The sequence below is a fragment of the Phyllobates terribilis genome, unplaced genomic scaffold, assembly GCF_046119375.1.
Source record: "Phyllobates terribilis strain yellow unplaced genomic scaffold, ASM4611937v1 Scaffold_8__6_contigs__length_399053987, whole genome shotgun sequence".
NCBI lineage: Eukaryota > Metazoa > Chordata > Amphibia > Anura > Dendrobatidae > Phyllobates > Phyllobates terribilis.
The window spans coordinates 160,216,751-160,238,336 of record NW_027362768.1 but is presented as its reverse complement, the minus strand read 5'-3'; the positions used below and the strand labels follow the sequence as shown (position 1 = coordinate 160,238,336).

General features: G+C 42.2%; 1 protein-coding gene across 9 annotated transcripts in view; it reads left to right on the top strand.

The window, feature by feature from the left end:
- ST3GAL3 (ST3 beta-galactoside alpha-2,3-sialyltransferase 3) overlaps positions 1-15,457 on the top strand; it is a 421,053-nt gene extending 405,596 nt beyond the window's left edge. For all 9 annotated transcript variants that reach the window (XM_073643621.1, XM_073643622.1, XM_073643625.1 and 6 more), the window contains 3 exons: positions 9,745-9,891; positions 12,603-12,749; positions 14,442-15,457. In XM_073643621.1, coding sequence (XP_073499722.1) covers positions 9,745-9,891; positions 12,603-12,749; positions 14,442-14,531 — 384 coding nt within the window. In that variant the 3' untranslated portion in view covers positions 14,532-15,457. The remainder of the gene's footprint in view (positions 1-9,744; positions 9,892-12,602; positions 12,750-14,441) is intronic.
- Positions 15,458-21,586: the final 6,129 nt, after the last annotated feature.

Here is a 21,586-nt window from a genome sequence, read left to right as displayed (position 1 = left end):
GCTAAACGTCTGAGCATTGCCACCTCACCCTCGTCATTCAGACCACACTAAGAAATGTCACTGAGGCTTCTGGAGAGTTTCAGACAAAGTTGTTTTTTTTTGTATTTCTTGGCTTGAGTTTTAGGCTGCCGACGTATCTGGACACAAATGGGCAATTTATTAAGCTTCTCTCTGGTTTTTTAATCTCATAAATTGAGCAGGGGCTGAGGTTAGTGACCTCTGTTCTTTCTTCAGGATGAATAGACATGGGAATTGGTGGAATTTTAGGGGAAAAAAGCCATCGTGCCACTGATGGCCGAGATAAGGATGGTGCTTGATGCCGTCACTGTAGCATCCTGGGTGATGGATGACAGTGCACTCTGCCTTCAGGGAAATGACAGCATTCGTTTTAATTCATCATCATTCGGATCTGTGAAAATACTGGGCTACGTGAGAAAGCACGTACACAGCTGCGCAGCCGGGGAATCGAAAAGCACAGATAACAAAATACTACTTTGTATAAGATGAGTCTTGGGCGTCCAGACCCAAAATTCAGATGTTTAGGAAAATAGGAAACAGCTGCCTGATTTCAGAAAAGTCCGGGTTAAGCGCCCACCTCCCACGTCCCCCCCGACGCGCTCCCAGACTCCAAACAGAAATTATCTCTTGCAAATAAATGTAATTTTTTACAAAAAAGTCACCAAAGCCCTTACATGGGGACTGAGCCATAGAGCAAGTCTGGGTATTGCATCCACAATCGGCAGCCTCTCGGCCCATGACATTATGTCTCTAACTTATTAATCAGTCAATGAAATCTAATACTAACGGGCCGTGTACACACACTAAAGCACAACCAGTCACCTACTGTTTGCCGATCCGCAACGTTTAATAGCCCATTTACACAGACTGCTCTATAGATGCACGATCTGTAATAGATCTAGGCTACCATAGTTCTCGGCTGCTCAGGTCCTGGTTACACAAGATGGATGTGCTGCCGAGAATGATGATCTTCTGTGCAGCACAAAAGATCATTGTACCCAATCAACGAGCGTTTTGCTCATTCCTTGGGCAGGTGCACACAACCATCTGAGAAAATCGGTCCCTTTATGCTAATCAGACTCTGATCACAGTGGGATCCGATTTTCTAGGAGGTTGTTTTTTTTTATTTTGTTTTCCCGGCCTTTGTTGTGCGGTAAAAGTGCCTGGGTAACTTAATTTTACAGGTCTGTACGATTACGTCGATGCCAAACTTGTATGGTGTTTTTTTTTTTATTAAAGTGATGAAAAAATTTTGTTCAAAAATAGTTTGTGTTGCCATTTTCTGAGACCCATAACATTTTAATGTTTGTGTCAATAGACTTGTACGAGGGCTTGGTTTTTTTGGGAGCATGGCAATCTAGCGTTTTTGTTGATATTTTGGACTAAATACAACATTTTGTTCGCTTCCTATTGAATTTTATGCTGTAGTTGCAGCAACCGAAAAAAACACAATTCTGATGTTTTGATTTTTTTTTCTCTTTACTGGTTAATTAATTTATTATTTTTTAATTTCTTTTTAATGGGGTAGAATTGTTTTGTTTTTTTTTACTTTATTTTTTAGAGAATGTGAACATTTAAAAACGTAAAGCTTAGGAGACTTGAATAGGGATGAACGGAACTATGGATGTTCCGGTTTGTCGGTTTCGACCAAACTTTTGTCCAAAGTTCGGTTCGGGTACCAGAACTGTACCCGAACCCTGTAGATGTCAATGGGGACCCAAACTTTGCTACTCTAAAATTCTCTCTCTCCTCCGAACACTAACTAAAACGGACTTCCGGGAGAAGTCTGTGATCAGAGTTCAGCACCGGAAGCGAGATGTCCGGTACGAACCCCGACCTTTACAGTTCGGGTTCGCTTATCTCTAGACTTGAACCATTGATCGTCTGATCGCTTATACCATATGCTGCAATACTGTGTCCCCCGAGCCATGCTTTTTAATTGCCGCTGTCAGTGATGGACAGTGGCTTTTAAGGGGTTAACAGCAGGAAGTGGAACTTATCTTTGCTTAATATTGTTAAAGAAAGATGCTGGCTGTGTAACACAGGCAGCATCTGCTGGGTATGATGTAGACTCAGGGTTCAGCTCCTCAGGCTGAATCATATGCAAGGACCCAACATTGAACGTAGCAGTATGTCGATTATTGGGTTAAAGGTGTTTCATGACTTTATATTCAGTGGGCCTGATTACAGCGATGTGTTACTTAATAGGCTGTCTTTTGCTGTTTCAATACAATCAGTGTTTTATCAGCAGGAGATTATCACTACAGGACTAGGTGTCTCGTGCCTCCTAGTCCAGCCACGCCCCCACCACTCATTGGCAGCTTTCTTTGTGTACTCTCTATATTCACAAAAAAGCAGCCAATCAGTGGTGTGGGCGGGGTTACACACAGCTCAGCATTCCTAGATCTGCAAGAGAGAAAACTGTGACTCTTTCATAATTACTGCACCCAGTAAACTGAGTGACACATCGCTGGAATCAGGGTCATGCTGCTGTCAGATTACATAGCAAAATCCTACTGACAAGATTCCCTTTAAGTAGGGTTAATGTTCTCCAGTTTATTCACAGATTTTCGATTTTTTGTCTTTTTTCCATTAAGATTAATGGGTAAACGTCACAACGCATTTCAGGTCAGGGAAAAAAACTGCATAGACAAACAGCGGCTGTACTTGTAGTGCGGTTGTAGTATTTCTCTTGAGAAGTCCACGTTGTCGCTGCTTGATTTACAGGATCCAATCATCTTGATGACTCCTTCTTCTCACTTTCCCGAGTCTGCGGGGTCATCTGAGGTCTCTCCTCATTCCTCACATGCTGTCAGTATTTCCTGCTCTTTCTTTTTTGCTTTCTTCGCTGCCAGTGCGGATTGTGTTTGCTCTGTCAGTGCAGTGTCATCTGCTGCACCCTCTCTCGTTAACCGCTATATTTTCTCATCTTCTGACGTTTCGCTTCGCTCAGACGATAATGAGTGAAGCGGAACCGGTGATACAATGCCGGACGGTATAAATAGAAGTAATGAATGGCTAATTGCCGCGGGCTAACCACACCGACCTAGCACGTCATGTAAAATCCCAAGTCACACAACTGTAATTGCGCTCACTACCCGGGGTGTGTCTCTGGACTTCGTGGCAGGGAATTTAGGATAGAAAAAAAGGGAATTTCACCCAGAGAAAAAAAAACAACAAGAGTTCAGAAGCCAAAAAATGTTTCAACATTGCTGCAATATGAGAAAGTAAGAAGTTACAAAGAGGCTAGAATTCCCAGCAATTACCGTCAGTGACGTCATCATCATTTGCTCTAACTATGACCCATTAGCTCACAGGTCGACTTTCTGAAATCCTACAATTTTTAAAGGGAACCTGTGATATTGAAAAATACTATCTGATCTGCGGACAGGATGTTATTGAACAGGAGATGAGCAGATCGATAGATATTTTTTGGAGAAAAGTTTCAGTAAAACTTGAATTTTATTCATTTAAATTCCTTGTGTTTACATGCAGGAGTCCAGTGGGCGGTCCTAGTCATTGATTGACAGTCTTCACTGTTTGCGGCGCTAGCTGTCAATCACTGACTAGGACCGCCCACTGAACTCCTGCATATAAACCCCAGGGGTTTCAATTAATAAGATCTAAGTTATGCTGAAACTTTTCCAACAAACCTACACTGTGTGCAGAATTATTAGGCAAGTTGTATTTTAGAGGATTATTTTTATTATTGATCAACAACTATGTTCTCAATCAACCCAAAAGACTCATAACTATCCAAGCTTAATATTTTTGGAAGTTGGGGTGTTTTTTTTTTAGATTTGGCTATCTTAGGAGGATATCTGTTTGTGCAGGTAACTATTACTGTGCAGAATTATTAGGCAACTTAATAAAAACCAAATATAATCCCATCTCACTTATTTATTTTCACCAGGTAAACCGATATCAGTGCACAAAATTTAGAAATAAACATTTCTGACATGCAAAAACAAAAACCCAAAAAATTAGTGATGAATATAGCCACCTTTCTTTATGATGACACTCAACAGCCTCCATCCATAGATTCTGTCAGTTGCTTGATCTGTTTTCGATCAACATTGCGTGCAGCAGCCACCACAGCCTCCCAGACACTGTTCCGAGAGGTGTACTGTTTTCCCTCCCTGTAGATCTCACATTTTATGATGGACCACAGGTTCTCTTTGGGGTTCAGATTAGGTGAACAAGGGGGCCATGTCATTATTTTTTCTTCTTTTAGACCTTTACTGGCCAGCCACACTGTGGAGTAGTTGGATGCATGTGATGGAGCATTGTCCTGCATGAAAATCATGGTTTTCTTGAACGATACCGACTTCTTCCTGTACCACTGCTTGGAGAAGTTGTCTTCCAGAAACTGACAGTAGGTCTGGGAGTTGAGCTTCACTCCATCCTCAACCCGAAAAGGTCCCACAAGTTCATCTTTGATGATACCAGCCCATACCAGTACCCCACCTCCACCTTGCTGGTGTCTGAGTCGGAGTGGAGCTCTCTGCCCTTTACTGATCCAGCCTCTGGCCCATCCATCTGGCCCATCAAGAGTCACTCTCATTTCATCAGTCCATAAAACCTTTGAAAAATCAGTCTTAAGATATTTCTTGGCCCATTCTTGACATTTTATTTTATGTTTCTTGTTCAAAGGTGGTCGTTTTTCAGCCTTCCTTACCTTGGCCGTGTCCCTGAGTATCGCACACCTTGTGCTTTTTGATACTCCAGTAACGTTGCAGCTCTGAAATATGGCAAAACTGGTGGTGAGTGGCATCTTGGCAGCTTCACGCTTGATTTTCCTCAATTCATGGGCAGTTATTTTGCGCCTTTTTTGGCCAACACGCTTCTTGCGACCCTGTTGGCTATTTGCCATGAAACGCTTGATTGTTCGGTGATCACGCTTCAAAAGTTTGGAAATTTCAAGACTGCTGCATCCCTCTGCAAGACATCTCACAATTTTGGACTTTTCAGAGCCCGTCAAATCTCTCTTCTGACCCATTTTGCCAAAGGAAAGGAAGTTGCCTAATAATTAAGCTCACCTTATATAGGGTGTTGATGTCATTAGTCAACACCCCTCCTCATTACAGAGATGCACATCACCAGATTTACTTCATTGGTAGTTGGCTCTCAAGCCTATGCAGCTTGGAGTAGGACAACATGTATAGAAAGTATCATATGATCAAAATACGCATTTGTCTAATAATTCTGAACGCGGTGTATATATCATTCTGCTCTGCTTATCTTTCTCTGTATCGTGCTGTCTACAGATCGGCCTACATGTACAACGGGACCAATTCCCTTTAAGATATGAAATAGGACAAAATCCCCTCCCCCCATCCTACTAAACAGACCTCTTTGCAGACTTGTTGTTACTTGAATTTCGCACTGTTATGTAACCCCCCAAAAAAAAACAAAAAAACATGAATGCAAGTTTTACATTTGCTGTTTGCCTCTATGATTGCAAAGTTTTGCTAGATAAAGGGAATGTGTCTTTAGAAAACGACCAAATATTTAAATCAGATTTTTCTATTATATGTATTTTTTTTAATGTTGGCAATTTCTTTTTCATATCATGATCTGCATGAAAATTTTTTTTGTAATGTTGCAATTTTCATATTAGGAATCCAAAATTTATCAGCACTCCACTGGTAGTAGTAGTGGTGCACGTGGAAAAATGGATAATGCAAAATCAAGGAGGTCCCGGACCTCATAGGTTTTTTTCTTAGTTCTTTTATTCAACAAAACTGCACGCGTTTCAGCCCACCCAAAGCCTTCATCAGCAGACTGCAGGGTTGAAGGTCCCGACACTCACATATGTTTTTTTCTTGGTTCCTTTATTCAACAAAGCTGCACGCGTTTCAGTCCATCGAACGTTTTCATCTGATGGAAGCTTTAAATGTGCTGAAACGTATGAAGTTTTGTTGAATAAAGGAACCAAGAAAAAAACGTATTTGAATGCCGAGACCTTCTTGATTTTCCAATTTTCACCTTGGCCACTAGGGTTATTTTAGACTGATACTTCCTGTCCTTTCATAAAGAGTTTAACAGGCTCCTTATCATCAGAGGCAGAGTGACAATGACAGGTAACACATCTATACACACAGCACGATCCAGCAAACATAATAGGTGACATCACATCTGACCCTCCCTTCACAATAGCCTTTGCACACGCTCATTAGATGCTTCAGTATAAGAGATAGGGTTAGTGTATTGCTGCTAATGTTCATGTGAATTTCCAGGAGAAAAAAAAAATGAGTTAGATCTTAAAAAAAAAAAAAAAAATCCCTAGTGGCCAGTGTGAAAACTGCAAGATTTCTATTTTTAATTTTTAATACAGATTGTGAAACGGAAAAAAAAAATGTTTGAAAATTTTTCAAATATGAATCTAACACAAAAGCATATAGAAACAATAAGTTGTTTTCTAACGACACACTGTAAAGAACAGTTTGAGAAAAGATTCTCATAATGCATTGCACTGTGGTATTATTATTATTGTGCATTTATCTTCTAGCTGCTACAAAAAACACCAATTAGGAGAATTAGTCCTCAGACTACCCCTTAACACTGAGCAGTTTCTGCAGAATCAGCACTTTCCTTGACCAGCTTCTTCTCTAGTATACCCCTTGGTAGTACAGTCCAACTATCTAGTCTAGATTTGCCTGGAAGAGTAGAAAGTCCTCTGTAGATACTATAATATATTTCTGACTTTTTTGATACAGTTCCTTATTAATAATAGGCTGAACAAACTCAGTTTTACGCTGGGACTATGCTGCTACTGCACATCTTTGCAGTATAGATGCAGTCTTGATGCACCGTCCATTATTTCTGCAGACTCCTGAACACATTCTGGTGCTGGAGATGCGATTTCTTCATGCCATTCCCTTTTTGTCTCTACGTAGCCCGATCCTTAAAGGGAAACATTAAGGTTCTAAATGGAAAGTGTCAATTTCAAACCAACTGCTCCGGTAAATCTACCACCCCACCCCATGTTGTTTTTGAGCTTTTAGGGACAATCTGAAACAGCTGCAAGTGTCCAAATATTTCTATTTTAAAGATGAAAATGATACGACAGCTAAACCATCACAAGGCGTCCTCGTGGACGAGGTTCATGCATTCATGGTTTCCCAGCGCCTTGTACATGGATAATAATGGCTGTGTAAGTGACCCCCGTAGACCAGACCCTTTTATTATGTGGCAGCCCACATGGCCGGATGGACTGCATCCTGCTGATATTTACAGTGCACTAGACACGTTCACACCTCATTTTTCTGCCGCACACTTACCAGCATTTCATCTATTTGCACAGCGATGCATCAGAATATTTTTTGATACTTGACCAGAGAGAAATCAGGTTGCCACGTTACTAGAAGACGTATAAGATTAATATCCACTGAGCAATCAGCCAGATCCAAAAAACTAACGATGTAGGAAATACTGAAGCACTAAACTAAACATAAGCAAAAAATACAGTGTAATGGACTAGGAGTAATTTTAAAGGGAATCTGTCAATAGGATCAACCCTCCTTATGGGCATGTAGGTTATAGAAAGCTCAATAAAATGATACCTTGATATCTACGATCTGATGTTTTATTCCAGAAAAATCCACTTTTTCTTAATATGTAAATGAGCTGTTATGATCTATGGGTGGGACATAGATCTCCCTGAGAATCTGCCTCTGGAGCTTATAGTAAATGAGGGGGTGTTACCAGTGTGAGACATGTAGATCAGGAGAGCAGACTATCAGTCACTACATGTCTCACACTGGTAACGTCTCCTTTCATGTACAATAAGCTCTGGAGGCAGATTCTCAGTGAGATCTATGTCCGGCCCATAGATCTTAACAGCTCATTTACATATTAAGAATGGATTTCTCTAGAATAAGAAAAAGTAAAGATAGCAGGTGAAGATGATGGGATGTTTTGACAGGCTGAGTGTTTTTTGAAAGAAACTTGCAATTTAAAGCAATGAAGAATAAAGAAAGTTTCAATGACAGTTACAGGGTCCATTGAAGAAGATTTAGAGAGCCGATCTATCTGCAGCGCAGGAGGCTGAGGGATCCAGAAGCCTCAGAGGTTGGAGTGATGTAAGAGACGCGTCAGAGAGCCATGTCCATGCCAGCGACTCAGAGACTGTGTGGATCAGTCATTACTGACTCTCGCCATCTGGACTACAAATATTGCTTTACATCAGAACCTTGAATCAAATTTTGACACAATAGTAGATGACCCAGCGTGTGACATCAGTCTGACGCTTTAGGTCCTTAAAGTGAAGCAATGATGTCAATCCCAAACATACAGTAGATCCCAGCACAGAACTCTTCGTCCCCCAGGTTTAGTATATGAAGTTGTTCACCAGTGTATTCCTATATGATTTAGATTCAATATATCTTATTTGTTGCAAATCCATACTGCATCCTCAATGTATCCTTTGTGTTATTATTATGCGTTGCTTATATGGCATCATTAGTTCCGCAGCGCTTTACAGACATCTTCACTGTCCCCATTGGGGCTCACAATCTACATTCCCTATCAGGATGTCTTTGGAGTGTGGGAGGAAACCGGAGAACCCAGCAAACACGGGGAGAACATACAAACTCCTTGCAGATGGTGTCCTTGGTGGGATTTGAACCCATGACCCCAACGCTGCAAAGCAACAGTGTGCTAGCTTAGCTATTGTGCTTTCAATATATCCTATGTGATTCAGCTTCACACTGCGGAGTTTCCATATGTCTTATGTAGTGCAGCTTTACAATATGTTTATACAGTGCTTTTTTGCAGCATTTTTGTCCACATGAAAAACACAGTGTTAACAGGAAACGCGTTTCTTACATTGCACACTTTTTTGATTATATTTTTAATTCAACCGAATGGTTAAAAGAGATGCAAGGGGGGAAAACACACTGTGTGGATGAGATTTTAGAAATTCCATTTATTTTGCTGCTGCTATAAAACACTGTTTTTTTTTCGCATGAAAAAACGCTGCAGAAACGCAGTGTGTGAATATACCCCAACACTGCAGTTTCCGGTCACCCTATGTGATGCAACTTCACACTGCAGTCTCAGCCTGTCCTATGTGATGAAGCTTTATAATAAAGTCACCAGTGCTCCTGCTTGTTCTAGCTTCACCATGTCTCCTCCCTGCTGACTCTTACAAGCAGAAGCCAACTCGTGTAGGTTCTTTGCACAGTCCATGTGAGTCAGGGAAGTTTTATAACTCTGCAGTTAATCACTACATGGTCTCTTGTAATATACTACTCCTCTTTTATTAGTCAGTAATTACATCTTGAGGAACCAAGATGAGTAAAGCTGGGGAGGGAGGGATCCAAGATCCGCCAGTAGGGTATTGATGGGCAATGATGTCATCCTGTAGTTCACAGGAAACCAGATCCTGACTTCCTGTCTACACAGCGGAGCATGTGCTTGACTGGTAGTCACTCTGGGTGTCACATGACACAGCTGTGCATAATGGAAACATGCAAAATGTATGGATGCAACAGAGCTGGAATGAAACGTAATACTCAGCTAGAATATTGCGGATGAGTTACCTTTATGAGTGCAAAAAATTGTTGACTTTCTATTGAGGTTCTAAGATACATAAACGTATTTTTAAGTGTCTAGATAAATGTACATCTCATTCATTTTTTGATCCAACATGCAGTGTAAAGAATGGAGGTTTTCATGAATGTGTTTTTTTAATTTCTGAATACTTTTTGGTCTCATTATCAGAGTGCTTCAGATGGATTCTGGAAGTCAGTCGCCACTCGGGTACCACGAGAGCCAAATGAGATTCGTATCCTGAACCCATACTTTATCCAAGAAGCTGCATTCAGTTTTATCGGGCTGCCATTCAACAATGGACTTATGGGCAGAGGGGTAAGCACCAGCAGAGATGTGAACGGAGTAGAAATTAATCACGGAAAGGACATGTTTTTGTTTACATGGCTGCAACGATGACATGCCATCTATACGTGTGACCACTGCAGCCAGTCACCGGCATCATCAGTCTCATAGCATACACGGCTAAGGCCAATGATAACTATAGGTTCTTTTGTTATTTTATCACATTGTCAGCCTCTGGCCAAATTTTTTAGGAACTTTGAAAAATCTCTTTAAAAATGGGCCTTTAGATATACTGTACGATTTAGATTTATTAATTTTTCCATCCAAAACTTACCATTTCAATCAGATTTATCACTTTATGAGCTCATTCCCTACCGACACGTCCTTAGCTGGGACTCCAGAATTTGATGGCATCAGTATAGCGGGCGGCTATGGTCTCCCATGTATATTCTCTATTCAATTCTCCCCCGCTGGATATTAAGCTGAGATCTATGGAGCAGTGGGAATCAGACATTAGGATCATCATCTCCCCTGAAAGTTGGTTCGGAGGTTGTGACACCATATCTACAGGTAGTTCACAAAACTCAAACTTTTACTTTGAGCCTACATCCAATATATAGGTAGCGTCTAGGAGAAAAACCTAAATATACCAGTAATAAAACACACGGTCTTATTCAGTTCATCAATACGAGTATTAGGATCCATATAGCGGCACATAGGGCATCAGTACAATCGTGCTGATTGAGCGCGTAAATGATAACCTAGAAAATTGTAGTTCTTTTTGGCTAGGTCACCTCTCAGACCCCACTTTATGCCAGGCTCGTACACTCTTCTCGAATTATAGATCAACCCATGGTTATTCTGTCCCATCTGCTCTATGGCTCTTACTCACTGCTCCAGTCTATCCTCTGTGACTTATCTACATTACCAAGAGAAAAGGATCCGGCGCTCATTGTGGTATTGAAGAGAACAATCTTTAACAGCGCCATCCAGAAAAACAACATTTCGGTCTACTTTAGACTTTCATCAGATGGATAGCCGCGCAGAAAAAAGTGGTGAAGTGCTGCGGGGAAAACGTCGTGCTCACGCGTTCTGGAAAGGCGCTTCATCCAATGGATTGCGAGCACGCCGTTTCCCCGCAGCACTTTACTTGTAATACGGTTTTTTACATGTATCCATCTGATGAAGGTCTAAGGTTGACCGAAACGTTGTTATTTCTGGATTGCACCATTAAAGATTATTCTCTTCAACACTTCAAGGAGCGCCGGATCCTTTTCTCTTGTTTAATAAGGGGGGGGGGGGGGTTCCCCTCCCATGTACCCACAGATACAGACGGAGTGGTCTGTATCCTGTATACATATCCACATCATCACTCCTGGGAAACTTCTCGCCAATCTTTGCCATTGACAAGTCTGTATATTTAGAGCTGTTCTATCATACGTCAATAATTCCCCCCATCGCTCACCCTTTTCCCCCATTGTTCTTTTACCTGCTATATTGTAAATTTGGGATTGGATACTTTGCTCTTTAAAGTTTTACCGCAACACCTTTTTAATAAAAATTTTATGAAACTTAAAAAAAACCTCAACAAACAGGTAAGCAACTCTGAGGAAAAAAAACATATTCTTTTCTAATGTAAAATATGTGTTTCTGCCATGAATGATCCCGTAGATGCTGCTTTCTATACTTTCTACATCATTCATGGAGCTTGTGTGGCCCCTGCATCTCTTGTCGACACCGCCGCGGCAGTGGGGGGATTGCCATCTCGTGTCCCTGGGAAGTGTTCAATGAGATTATGGACTTGCGGCTCGGGATAAGTGAATGAGAGTTTGTTATGTGTCCTAAGCTCCTATGTGATGATTATCACCAGCTTGTCCATTGTGACATATGGACGATTAATCTCCCGGCTGATTTACTGCTCCCATCTGCTCAGTCTGCTATGTTTTGACCAGGACTATGTAGACACTAAAGAATTCGGCATAACCTTTCTTTCTTCAGCAAGTCAAGGTATTGAGAGGGAAATATCATGTGACAATAGTATATCATTATCCTCCGGATCACTTGCCATCCATTATGGGTATGTTGGGCTTTTCTTTTATCTTCAGCTGCGGGATGTTTTTTGCCATTCTCCTCGTGACCCAGCTGCTATTTGAGATTTTGGCTATTTTGCTAAGGGTGGATGAGCCACCCGCGGCCATGATGGTGTAAACTCTGCCCATCCATATTACTGGCGAACCTTGGGATATACATAAGGAGCCAGGAAAAGCTTTGTTACACCTTAAAGAACACAAATGATTCAACTGATACATTCACAGATTGCAAGCTCCTGCGTTCCGCAGAGTATAAGATTTTTGGGTCCCATCGCTCACATTATATGTACGGTTATAGATTTCTGTAGCCGGTGGCTGCCTGGCCGGTCACATCAGATGCTCCATATATCTGGAGAGGAGAGGACAGACGCCGGTTCTTCTATCCCTGGTATGCCGGCTGCACAGATTTGCCGGACGGCTATAGATAGTTGTCCTTGTTAAAGGGATAGTAGTAATACTTGAAATTCAGCATTCTGCAACCTCCTGTCTGGAGGATACACGACTATATCAGGGACGTAATGTTAGAATTGGATCCCATATTGATGATCTGTGATTGCGGAATATTGTTGTTTTTTTTTGCTTTTTGTAGGATGCGGTTAATGGACGTTGCCTTTTCTCGTGCATTTATTTCTTTTTCTCATTTACACACATTAGAACATCCCGACGCTCGGAAGCGTGGCAATCACCATGGCATTACACAACTGTGACGAGGTGGCGGTGGCAGGATTCGGATACGACATGAACCTTCCCAATGCTCCTCTTCACTATTATGAGACTATCAAGATGGCGGCCATTAAAGAGGTAAAATGTACACCTTCTCTGTTTGTTTGTTTTTTATAGATTTTCACGGTTACTACGACCACTGTATCAATTCAACTATGTAAATCATAAGACATAAATCCTACAAGGATCAGACCACAAACCCCCAATAAAATACACAGATGAGGACGTCAAATGGAGGAGTCCCACCCTGCGTAACCCCTGAGGAATCATTTAGATGTCCGCGAAACTCGGTCCGAGCACAGACCACAATCCACTGACTGGCCGCAGGTCTGCTGGCCCAATACGCATATGAGGCTGCTGAGTTCGGGTTGGAAAACCCACGGCCAGTCCATGGATTGCAGTCCGTCCTCAGACCGCGATTTCCGGACGTCTTGGACGCCCAATGGTCCAAAGCAGAAAAATAGCAAAGAAACAGCTGTCACTGACGTTCTCATCCATGTACTTCATGGCCATATATCTATCTGGATTAGGGAAGATGCAGATGAGTTTAATTTTGTTCTGAGTGCGATCAGACAAAACATCGGATCGCACACATGTCCGATTTTGCAAAAAAAAAAAACGCTGCATGCCCGAGTTTGATCTGATATTCGGATCGCACTCTGTCATGCAAGACAATGAGTTCGTCAAAAAATCAGACTGCACTCGGATGACATCAGAGTGCAGTTTTCTGATTTCCACTGCCTCACAGAATGGAGAAGATGGAGAATTCTTCTTCATTTTCTCCTCTGAGAGAATCAGATCACCCTTTGATTAATGTGTCATTTGCCTTATTGACCCAATTCTCTTGGTTGAGAGATTCTACGGCCGTCTGCACCTGCCCTTAGTGCCATTTTACCCTATATTTTCTCAGTAGTGGCCACTTTCATGTCCATGGCTGGCTGCATCTCCCTGTGGTTGTCACTGATAGTGCTAGAGTTATACTACTTTTCATTTCCGGACGGAGCTCAGGCGAAACGCACGTCAGGTGTGCTCCTGTGGTTGGGTATGCAATGTGGCTTTATGCTCTTAGCTGCTTATTTTTGGCTGCTGGGATATCTATGACTTACATTTATTCATCCTGCTAATTTTCCAGGTCTGTTTTTTACTGACTATGTAACCTCTATTTTGGCAGTACGTCTGAAATTCCATTAACTGTACTTTTGTACTCTTACCTCCTTCAGCTAGTTAAAACTTTGTTTACTTTTTAGATATATTGGCTATTTTGACGTTTCTTAATGATATATAACCGGACTTCTGTATATTTGCCCATATATGCTTTCTCACATGTTCCAGCTCGCTGCCCGTTACTGCCTTTGTACAATTTATTTGCTCCAGTCCAATGGGCTTTAAGCATTAATTATCTTCATGTTGCACTTGCACTTTATTTGAAATCTATTTGGGCATGTCCCTTGATCTATTCTTGTACATGCGTTATTGTGGCCATTAATTGCATCCATACCCACTTTTTGTTTCATTTATTTTATTTCTGTTTGGATCTTTCTTATTCTATGTCTTTTTTTTAAATAATTTTCCAATAAAGATTTATTATATTTTTATGTATTCACTATCTGGCATTTTTTTCTTTCTTTTTATATCAATTGCTTTAATGCCTTTAGACAGCACATTTGGCTGTTCATTTGCTCTATGGGTTTAGAAAAAGCCAAGAATAATCACAGAATTCTATATTTTACTTCTAACCTTATCCTTTTTTTTTTTTTTTTTAATTTCTAGTCTTGGACCCATAATATTCAGAAAGAGAAGGAATTCTTAAGGAAGTTGGTGAAATCTCGTGTAATAAATGACCTGACCAGCGGCATCTGATGGAGCGGCGAGCGTGACCCGGCCAATAGCCGTTACCGGAGCTGATCGCAGGAGCCCCCATTCCACAGACCGGCGTGCATGCCATCGGGGGCTTGATGTTCTTTGGGACAGCTCGGTAACACAACCCTGCCGCCATGGGAAGAGGAGGCCGTGACATTGGTTGCTCCCAGATACATTATTCTCCTAGAACTATTTTTTTTATTTCTTAGTAGGCACAACGTTATCCAAGAAAAAGAAAAAAAAAAGGATAATAATGTGTAAAAGAATCCCTTGTGCCAAACGTCCCTCCGGTTATGGATGCGAGGTGCGAATGGTGAACCTCATACATTTTGAATGTACAAAGTATTATTTTTTAGATCTACTTTAAGCATGGGACTGTGCCGCCGAGATATGGGCAGAGGACACTGATACATATGCAGAAGATGCACAGACGGATATTTCTTTGGCCGCTTCTCGCAGGTTCCTTCCCTTGTTGAGAAGAAGACACGACCGTCCAGAGTTGGGGCATTGTTGGTGCTGCTATTATGTAGATGGGCCAATCTTCAGTCTATCTATATGTTTGTCTTTGACTGTGTTATTATTGGGGGTTCGGGTGGGTAACTTGTATAATTTAAGGTCATGGATCAGTGTTTGAATTACTTGCACCAAGAGCAGCGGTCGCCCTGGGCGCTTTGTTTGCTCCCACCCTTGTGGTTACGAGGATAGGAAGCATGATCTGAGCCCGGGCCCGGCTCCTATACTAACATATATGTAAATGTGACTCACAAACACATCAGCAATACATTTCATATCATGAAGAGACTGGTCCAGGCCGGCAATAGACGGCCCTCAGCTGTATTACTGTCCTGAGAGGTGGGATCATCCACTGCAGCCGGAAAGCAGTCCTGCAACAGGATTATCATTAAACTCCATTTTGTGCCAGAAAATCTGTGTTTGGCTGTTTTATTTGCATTACTGTGTAGTTGCAATGTTCATTACCATGTATGATTCAATAACCCGAATAGAACAGATTGAGTTACCATATACATTACATTACTGATCCTGTACTGATCCTGAGTTACATCCTGTATTATACTCCAGAGCTGCACTCACTATTCTGCTGGTGCAGTCACTGTGTACATACATTACATTACTCATCCTGTACTGATCCTGAGTTACATCCTGTATTATACTCCAGAGCTGCACTCACTATTCTGCTGGTGCAGTCACTGTGTAAATACATTACATTACTTATCCTGTACTGATCCTGAGTTACATCCTGTATTATACTCCAGAGCTGCACTCACTATTCTGCTGGTGCAGTCTCTGTGTACATACATTACATTACTGATCCTGTACTGATCCTGAGTTACATCCTGTATTATACTCCAGAGCTGCACTCACTATTCTGCTGGTGAAGTCACTGTGTACATACATTACATTACTGATCCTGAACTGATCCTGAGTTACATCCTGTATTATACTCCAGAGCTGCACTCACTATTCTGCTGGTGCAGTCACTGTGTACATACATTACTGATCCTGAACTGATCCTGAGTTACATCCTGTATTATACTCCAGAGCTGCACTCACTATTCTGCTGGTGCAGTCACTGTGTATATACATTACATTACTGATCCTGTACTGATCCTGAGTTACATCCTGTATTATACTCCAGAGCTGCACTCACTATTCTGCTGGTGCAGTCACTGTGTACATACATTACATTACTGATCCTGTACTGATCCTGAGTTACATCCTGTATTATACTCCAGAGCTGCACTCACTATTCTGCTGGTGCAGTCACTGTGTACATGCATTACATTACTAATCCTGTACTGATCCTGAGTTACATCATGTATTATACTCCAGAGCTGCACTCACTATTCTGCTGGTGCAGTCACTGTGTAAATACATTACATTACTTATCCTGTACTGATCCTGAGTTACATCCTGTATTATACTCCAGAGCTGCACTCACTATTCTGCTGGTGCAGTCACTGTGTACATACATTACATTACTGATCCTGTACTGATCCTGAGTTACATCCTGTATTATACTCCAGAGCTGCACTCACTATTCTGCTGGTGAAGTCACTGTGTACATACATTACTGATCCTGAACTGATCCTGAGTTACATCCTGTATTATACTCCAGAGCTGCACTCACTATTCTGCTGGTGCAGTCACTGTGTACATACATTACTGATCCTGAACTGATCCTGAGTTACATCCTGTATTATACTCCAGAGCTGCACTCACTATTCTGCTGGTGCAGTCACTGTGTATATACATTACATTACTGATCCTGTACTGATCCTGAGTTACATCCTGTATTATACTCCAGAGCTGCACTCACTATTCTGCTGGTGCAGTCACTGTGTACATACATTACATTACTGATCCTGTACTGATCCTGAGTTACATCCTGTATTATACTCCAGAGCTGCACTCACTATTCTGCTGGTGCAGTCACTGTGTACATACATTACATTACTCATCCTGTACTGATCCTGAGTTACATCCTGTATTATACTCCAGAGCTGCACTCACTATTCTGCTGGTGCAGTCACTGTGTAAATACATTACATTACTTATCCTGTACTGATCCTGAGTTACATCCTGTATTATACTCCAGAGCTGCACTCACTATTCTGCTGGTGCAGTCACTGTGTACATACATTACATTACTGATCCTGTACTGATCCTGAGTTACATCCTGTATTATACTCCAGAGCTGCACTCACTATTCTGCTGGTGAAGTCACTGTGTACATACATTACTGATCCTGAACTGATCCTGAGTTACATCCTGTATTATACTCCAGAGCTGCACTCACTATTCTGCTGGTGCAGTCACTGTGTACATACATTACTGATCCTGAACTGATCCTGAGTTACATCCTGTATTATACTCCAGAGCTGCACTCACTATTCTGCTGGTGCAGTCACTGTGTATATACATTACATTACTGATCCTGTACTGATCCTGAGTTACATCCTGTATTATACTCCAGAGCTGCACTCACTATTCTGCTGGTGCAGTCACTGTGTACATACATTACATTACTGATCCTGTACTGATCCTGAGTTACATCCTGTATTATACTCCAGAGCTGCACTCACTATTCTGCTGGTGCAGTCACTGTGTACATGCATTACATTACTGATCCTGTACTGATCCTGAGTTACATCATGTATTATACTCCAGAGCTGTACTCACTATTCTGCTGGTGCAGTCACTGTGTACATACATTACATTACTGATCCTGAGTTACATCCTGTATTATACTCCAGAGCTGCACTCACTATTCTGCTGGTGCAGTCTCTGTGTACATACATTACATTACTGATCCTGTACTGATCCTGAGTTACATCCTGTATTATATTCCAGAGCTGCACTCACTATTCTGCTGGTGAAGTCACTGTGTACATACATTACATTACTGATCCTGAACTGATCCTGAGTTACATCCTGTATTATACTCCAGAGCTGCACTCACTATTCTGCTGGTGCAGTCACTGTGTACATACATTACTGATCCTGAACTGATCCTGAGTTACATCCTGTATTATACTCCAGAGCTGCACTCACTATTCTGCTGGTGCAGTCACTGTGTATATACATTACATTACTGATCCTGTACTGATCCTGAGTTACATCCTGTATTATACTCCAGAGCTGCACTCACTATTCTGCTGGTGCAGTCACTGTGTACATACATTACATTACTGATCCTGTACTGATCCTGAGTTACATCCTGTATTATACTCCAGAGCTGCACTCACTATTCTGCTGGTGCAGTCACTGTGTACATGCATTACATTACTAATCCTGTACTGATCCTGAGTTACATCATGTATTATACTCCAGAGCTGTACTCACTATTCTGCTGGTGCAGTCACTGTGTACATACATTACATTACTGATCCTGAGTTACATCCTGTATTATACTCCAGAGCTGCACTCACTATTCCGCTGGTGCATTCACTGTGTACATACATTACATTACTTATCCTGTACTGATCCTGAGTTACATCCTGTATTATACTCCAGAGCTGCACTCACTATTCTGCTGGTGGAGTCACTGTGTACATACATTACATTACTGATCCTGTACTGATCCTGAGTTACATCCTGTATTATACTCCAGAGCTGCACTCACTATTCCGCTGGTGCATTCACTGTGTACATACATTACATTACTTATCCTGTACTGATCCTGAGTTACATCCTGTATTATACTCCAGAGCTGCACTCACTATTCTGCTGGTGGAGTCACTGTGTACATACATTACATTACTGATCCTGAACTGATCCTGAGTTACCTCCTGTATTATACTCCAGAGCTGCACTCACTATTCTGCTGGTGCAGTCACTGTGTACATACATTACATTACTTATCCTGAGATACAGCATGTACTATACTCCACACATTATTCAGTAGGCTTCAGAGCTTAAATCGCCCATGATTTACTACTTCTAGCTCAGCTGTATACAGACTAGAAGCAGAATGCCAGCACAATCTTTGATCACAAAACATAAATGGAAGGTCAAAAATATAGTTTTAAAAGTTATTTCCATTTTCAGAAAACCCCTGTTCCCCGGTTGCAGTTTGTTTAAATAACAAACAAACTGGGCCGTACTCACACTCCCCAGGTCCGGCACTGCAGCTAATTACTGAGCTCAGTGACTCTGAGGGGAAAGCTGCTGCGCTTACTGATTGCCTACAGGGCTCTTGACATGGCATCAGTGCTGCAAACAATAAGACATCGGAAGCAGCTGTGGAGACTTATCGCCGGACCCGGTGAGGATGAGTAAAGCACAGTTTGTAAAACAAACTACAGCCGAGGGACCCTTTTAAGAAATAAAGAAAAGCATCAGAATAGATGAATATGGAGTATATACACTGCTCAAAAAAATAAAGGGAACACTCAAATAACACATCCCAGATCTGAATGAATGAAATATTCTCATTGAATACTTTGTTCTGTACAAAGTTGAATGTGCTGACAACAAAATTACACAAAAATCATCAATGGAAATCAAATTTATTAATCAATGGAGGCCTGGATTTGGAGTCACCCCCAAAATTAAAGTGGAAAAACACACTACAGGCTGATCCAACTTTGATGTAATGTCCTTAAAACAAGTCAAAATGAGGCTCAGTATTGTGTGTGGCCTCCACGTGCCTGTATGACCTCCCTACAACGCCTGGGCATGCTCCTGATGAGGCTGAGTATTGTGTGTGGACTCCACGTGCCTGTATGACCTCCCTACAACGCCTGGGCATGCTCCTGATGAGGCTGAGTATTGTGTGTGGCCTCCACGTGCCTGTATGACCTCCCTACAACGCCTGGGCATGCTCCTGATGAGGTTGTGGATGGTCTCCTGTGGGATCTCCTCCCAGACCTGGACTAAAGCATCCGCCAACTCCTGGACAGTCTGTGGTGCAACGTGACGTTGGTGGATGGAGCGAGACATGATGTCCCAGATGTGATCAATCGGATTCAGGTCTGGGGAACGGGCGGGCCAGTCCATAGCTTCAATGCCTTCATCTTGCAGTAACTGCTGACACACTCCAGCCACATGAGGTCTGGCATTGTCCTGCATTAGGAGTTACCCAGGGCCAACCGCACCAGCATATGGTCTCACAAGGGGTCTGAGGATCTCATCTCGGTACCTAATGGCAGTCAGGCTACCTCTGGCGAGCACATGGAGGGCTGTGCTGCCCTCCAAAGAAATGCCACCCCACACCATTACTGACCCACTGCCAAACCGGTCATGCTGAAGGATGTTGCAGGCAGCAGATCGCTCTCCACGGCGTCTCCAGACTCTGTCACATGTGCTCAGTGTGAACCTGCTTTCATCTGTGAAGAGCACAGGGCGCCAGTGGTGACTTTGCCAAACCTGGTGTTCTGTGGCAAATGCCAAGCGTCCTGCACGGTATTGGGCTGTGAGCACAACCCCCATCTGTGGACTTCGGGCCCTCATACCACCCACATGGAGTCGGTTTCTAACCGTTTGTGCAGACACATGCACATTTGTGGCCTGCTGGAGGTCATTTTGCAGGGCTCTGACAGTGCTCCTCCTGTTCCTCCTTGCACAAAGGCGGAGGTAGCGGTCCTGCTGCTGGGTTGTTGCCCTCCTACGGCCCCTTCCACATCTCCTATTGTACTGGCCTGTCTCCAGCCTCTGGACACTACACTGACAGACACAGCAAACCTTCTTGCCACAGCTCGCATTGATGTGCCATCCTGGATGAGCAGCACTACCTGAGCAACTTCTGTGGGTTGTAGAGTCCGTCTCATGCTACCACGAGTGTGAAAGCACATCCAACATTCATACGTGACCAAAAAATCAGCCAGAAAGCATTGGTACTGAGATGTGGTCTGTGGTCCCCACCTGCAAAATCACTCCTTTATTGATGGTGTCTTGATAATTGCCAATAATCTCCATCTATTGTCTATTCCATTTGCACAACAGCATGTGAAATTGACTGTCAATCAGTGTTGCTTCCTAAGTGGACAGTTTGATTTCACAGAAGTTTGATTTACTTGGAGTTATATTCTGCTGTTTAAGTGTTCCCTTTATTTTTTGAGCAGTGTAGATAAGATCCTTGGTCACTCAAAAGTGCCTTTGCTAGTGCCCCATCCATGGGGCTTCCTGCTGCAAATAAACCCATGGTCACGTTTATTAATCACTTTATGGCAGTTTTTGGAGAAAACTGAGTTTTAAAAAGTTGTAATTTTCAGAAAAACAAAAACTATGCAAAATTGTAACCTTTTGCACCATTCTTACCAACAGGATGTAAGTAGAGTATGATGCAAATTTTGGCACAATTTTACGTCTTTTGATAGCAGAGTCATGAGCCTTTTAATAAATTTTACGCGATTTACGTCCAACAATCTTTTTTTCTGTCTGGCGTATGAGATGCCAGTGTTAATGAATCTACCTCTATGTGTTTAGACTGTAGGAGGCCACACAGGGAGCAGACGTGTGATGCCCTTTTCCTTAGAAACAAGGACGGCTCTGATAAATGCCATATTCACAGGACATTGTTAACTGCGGCTCAT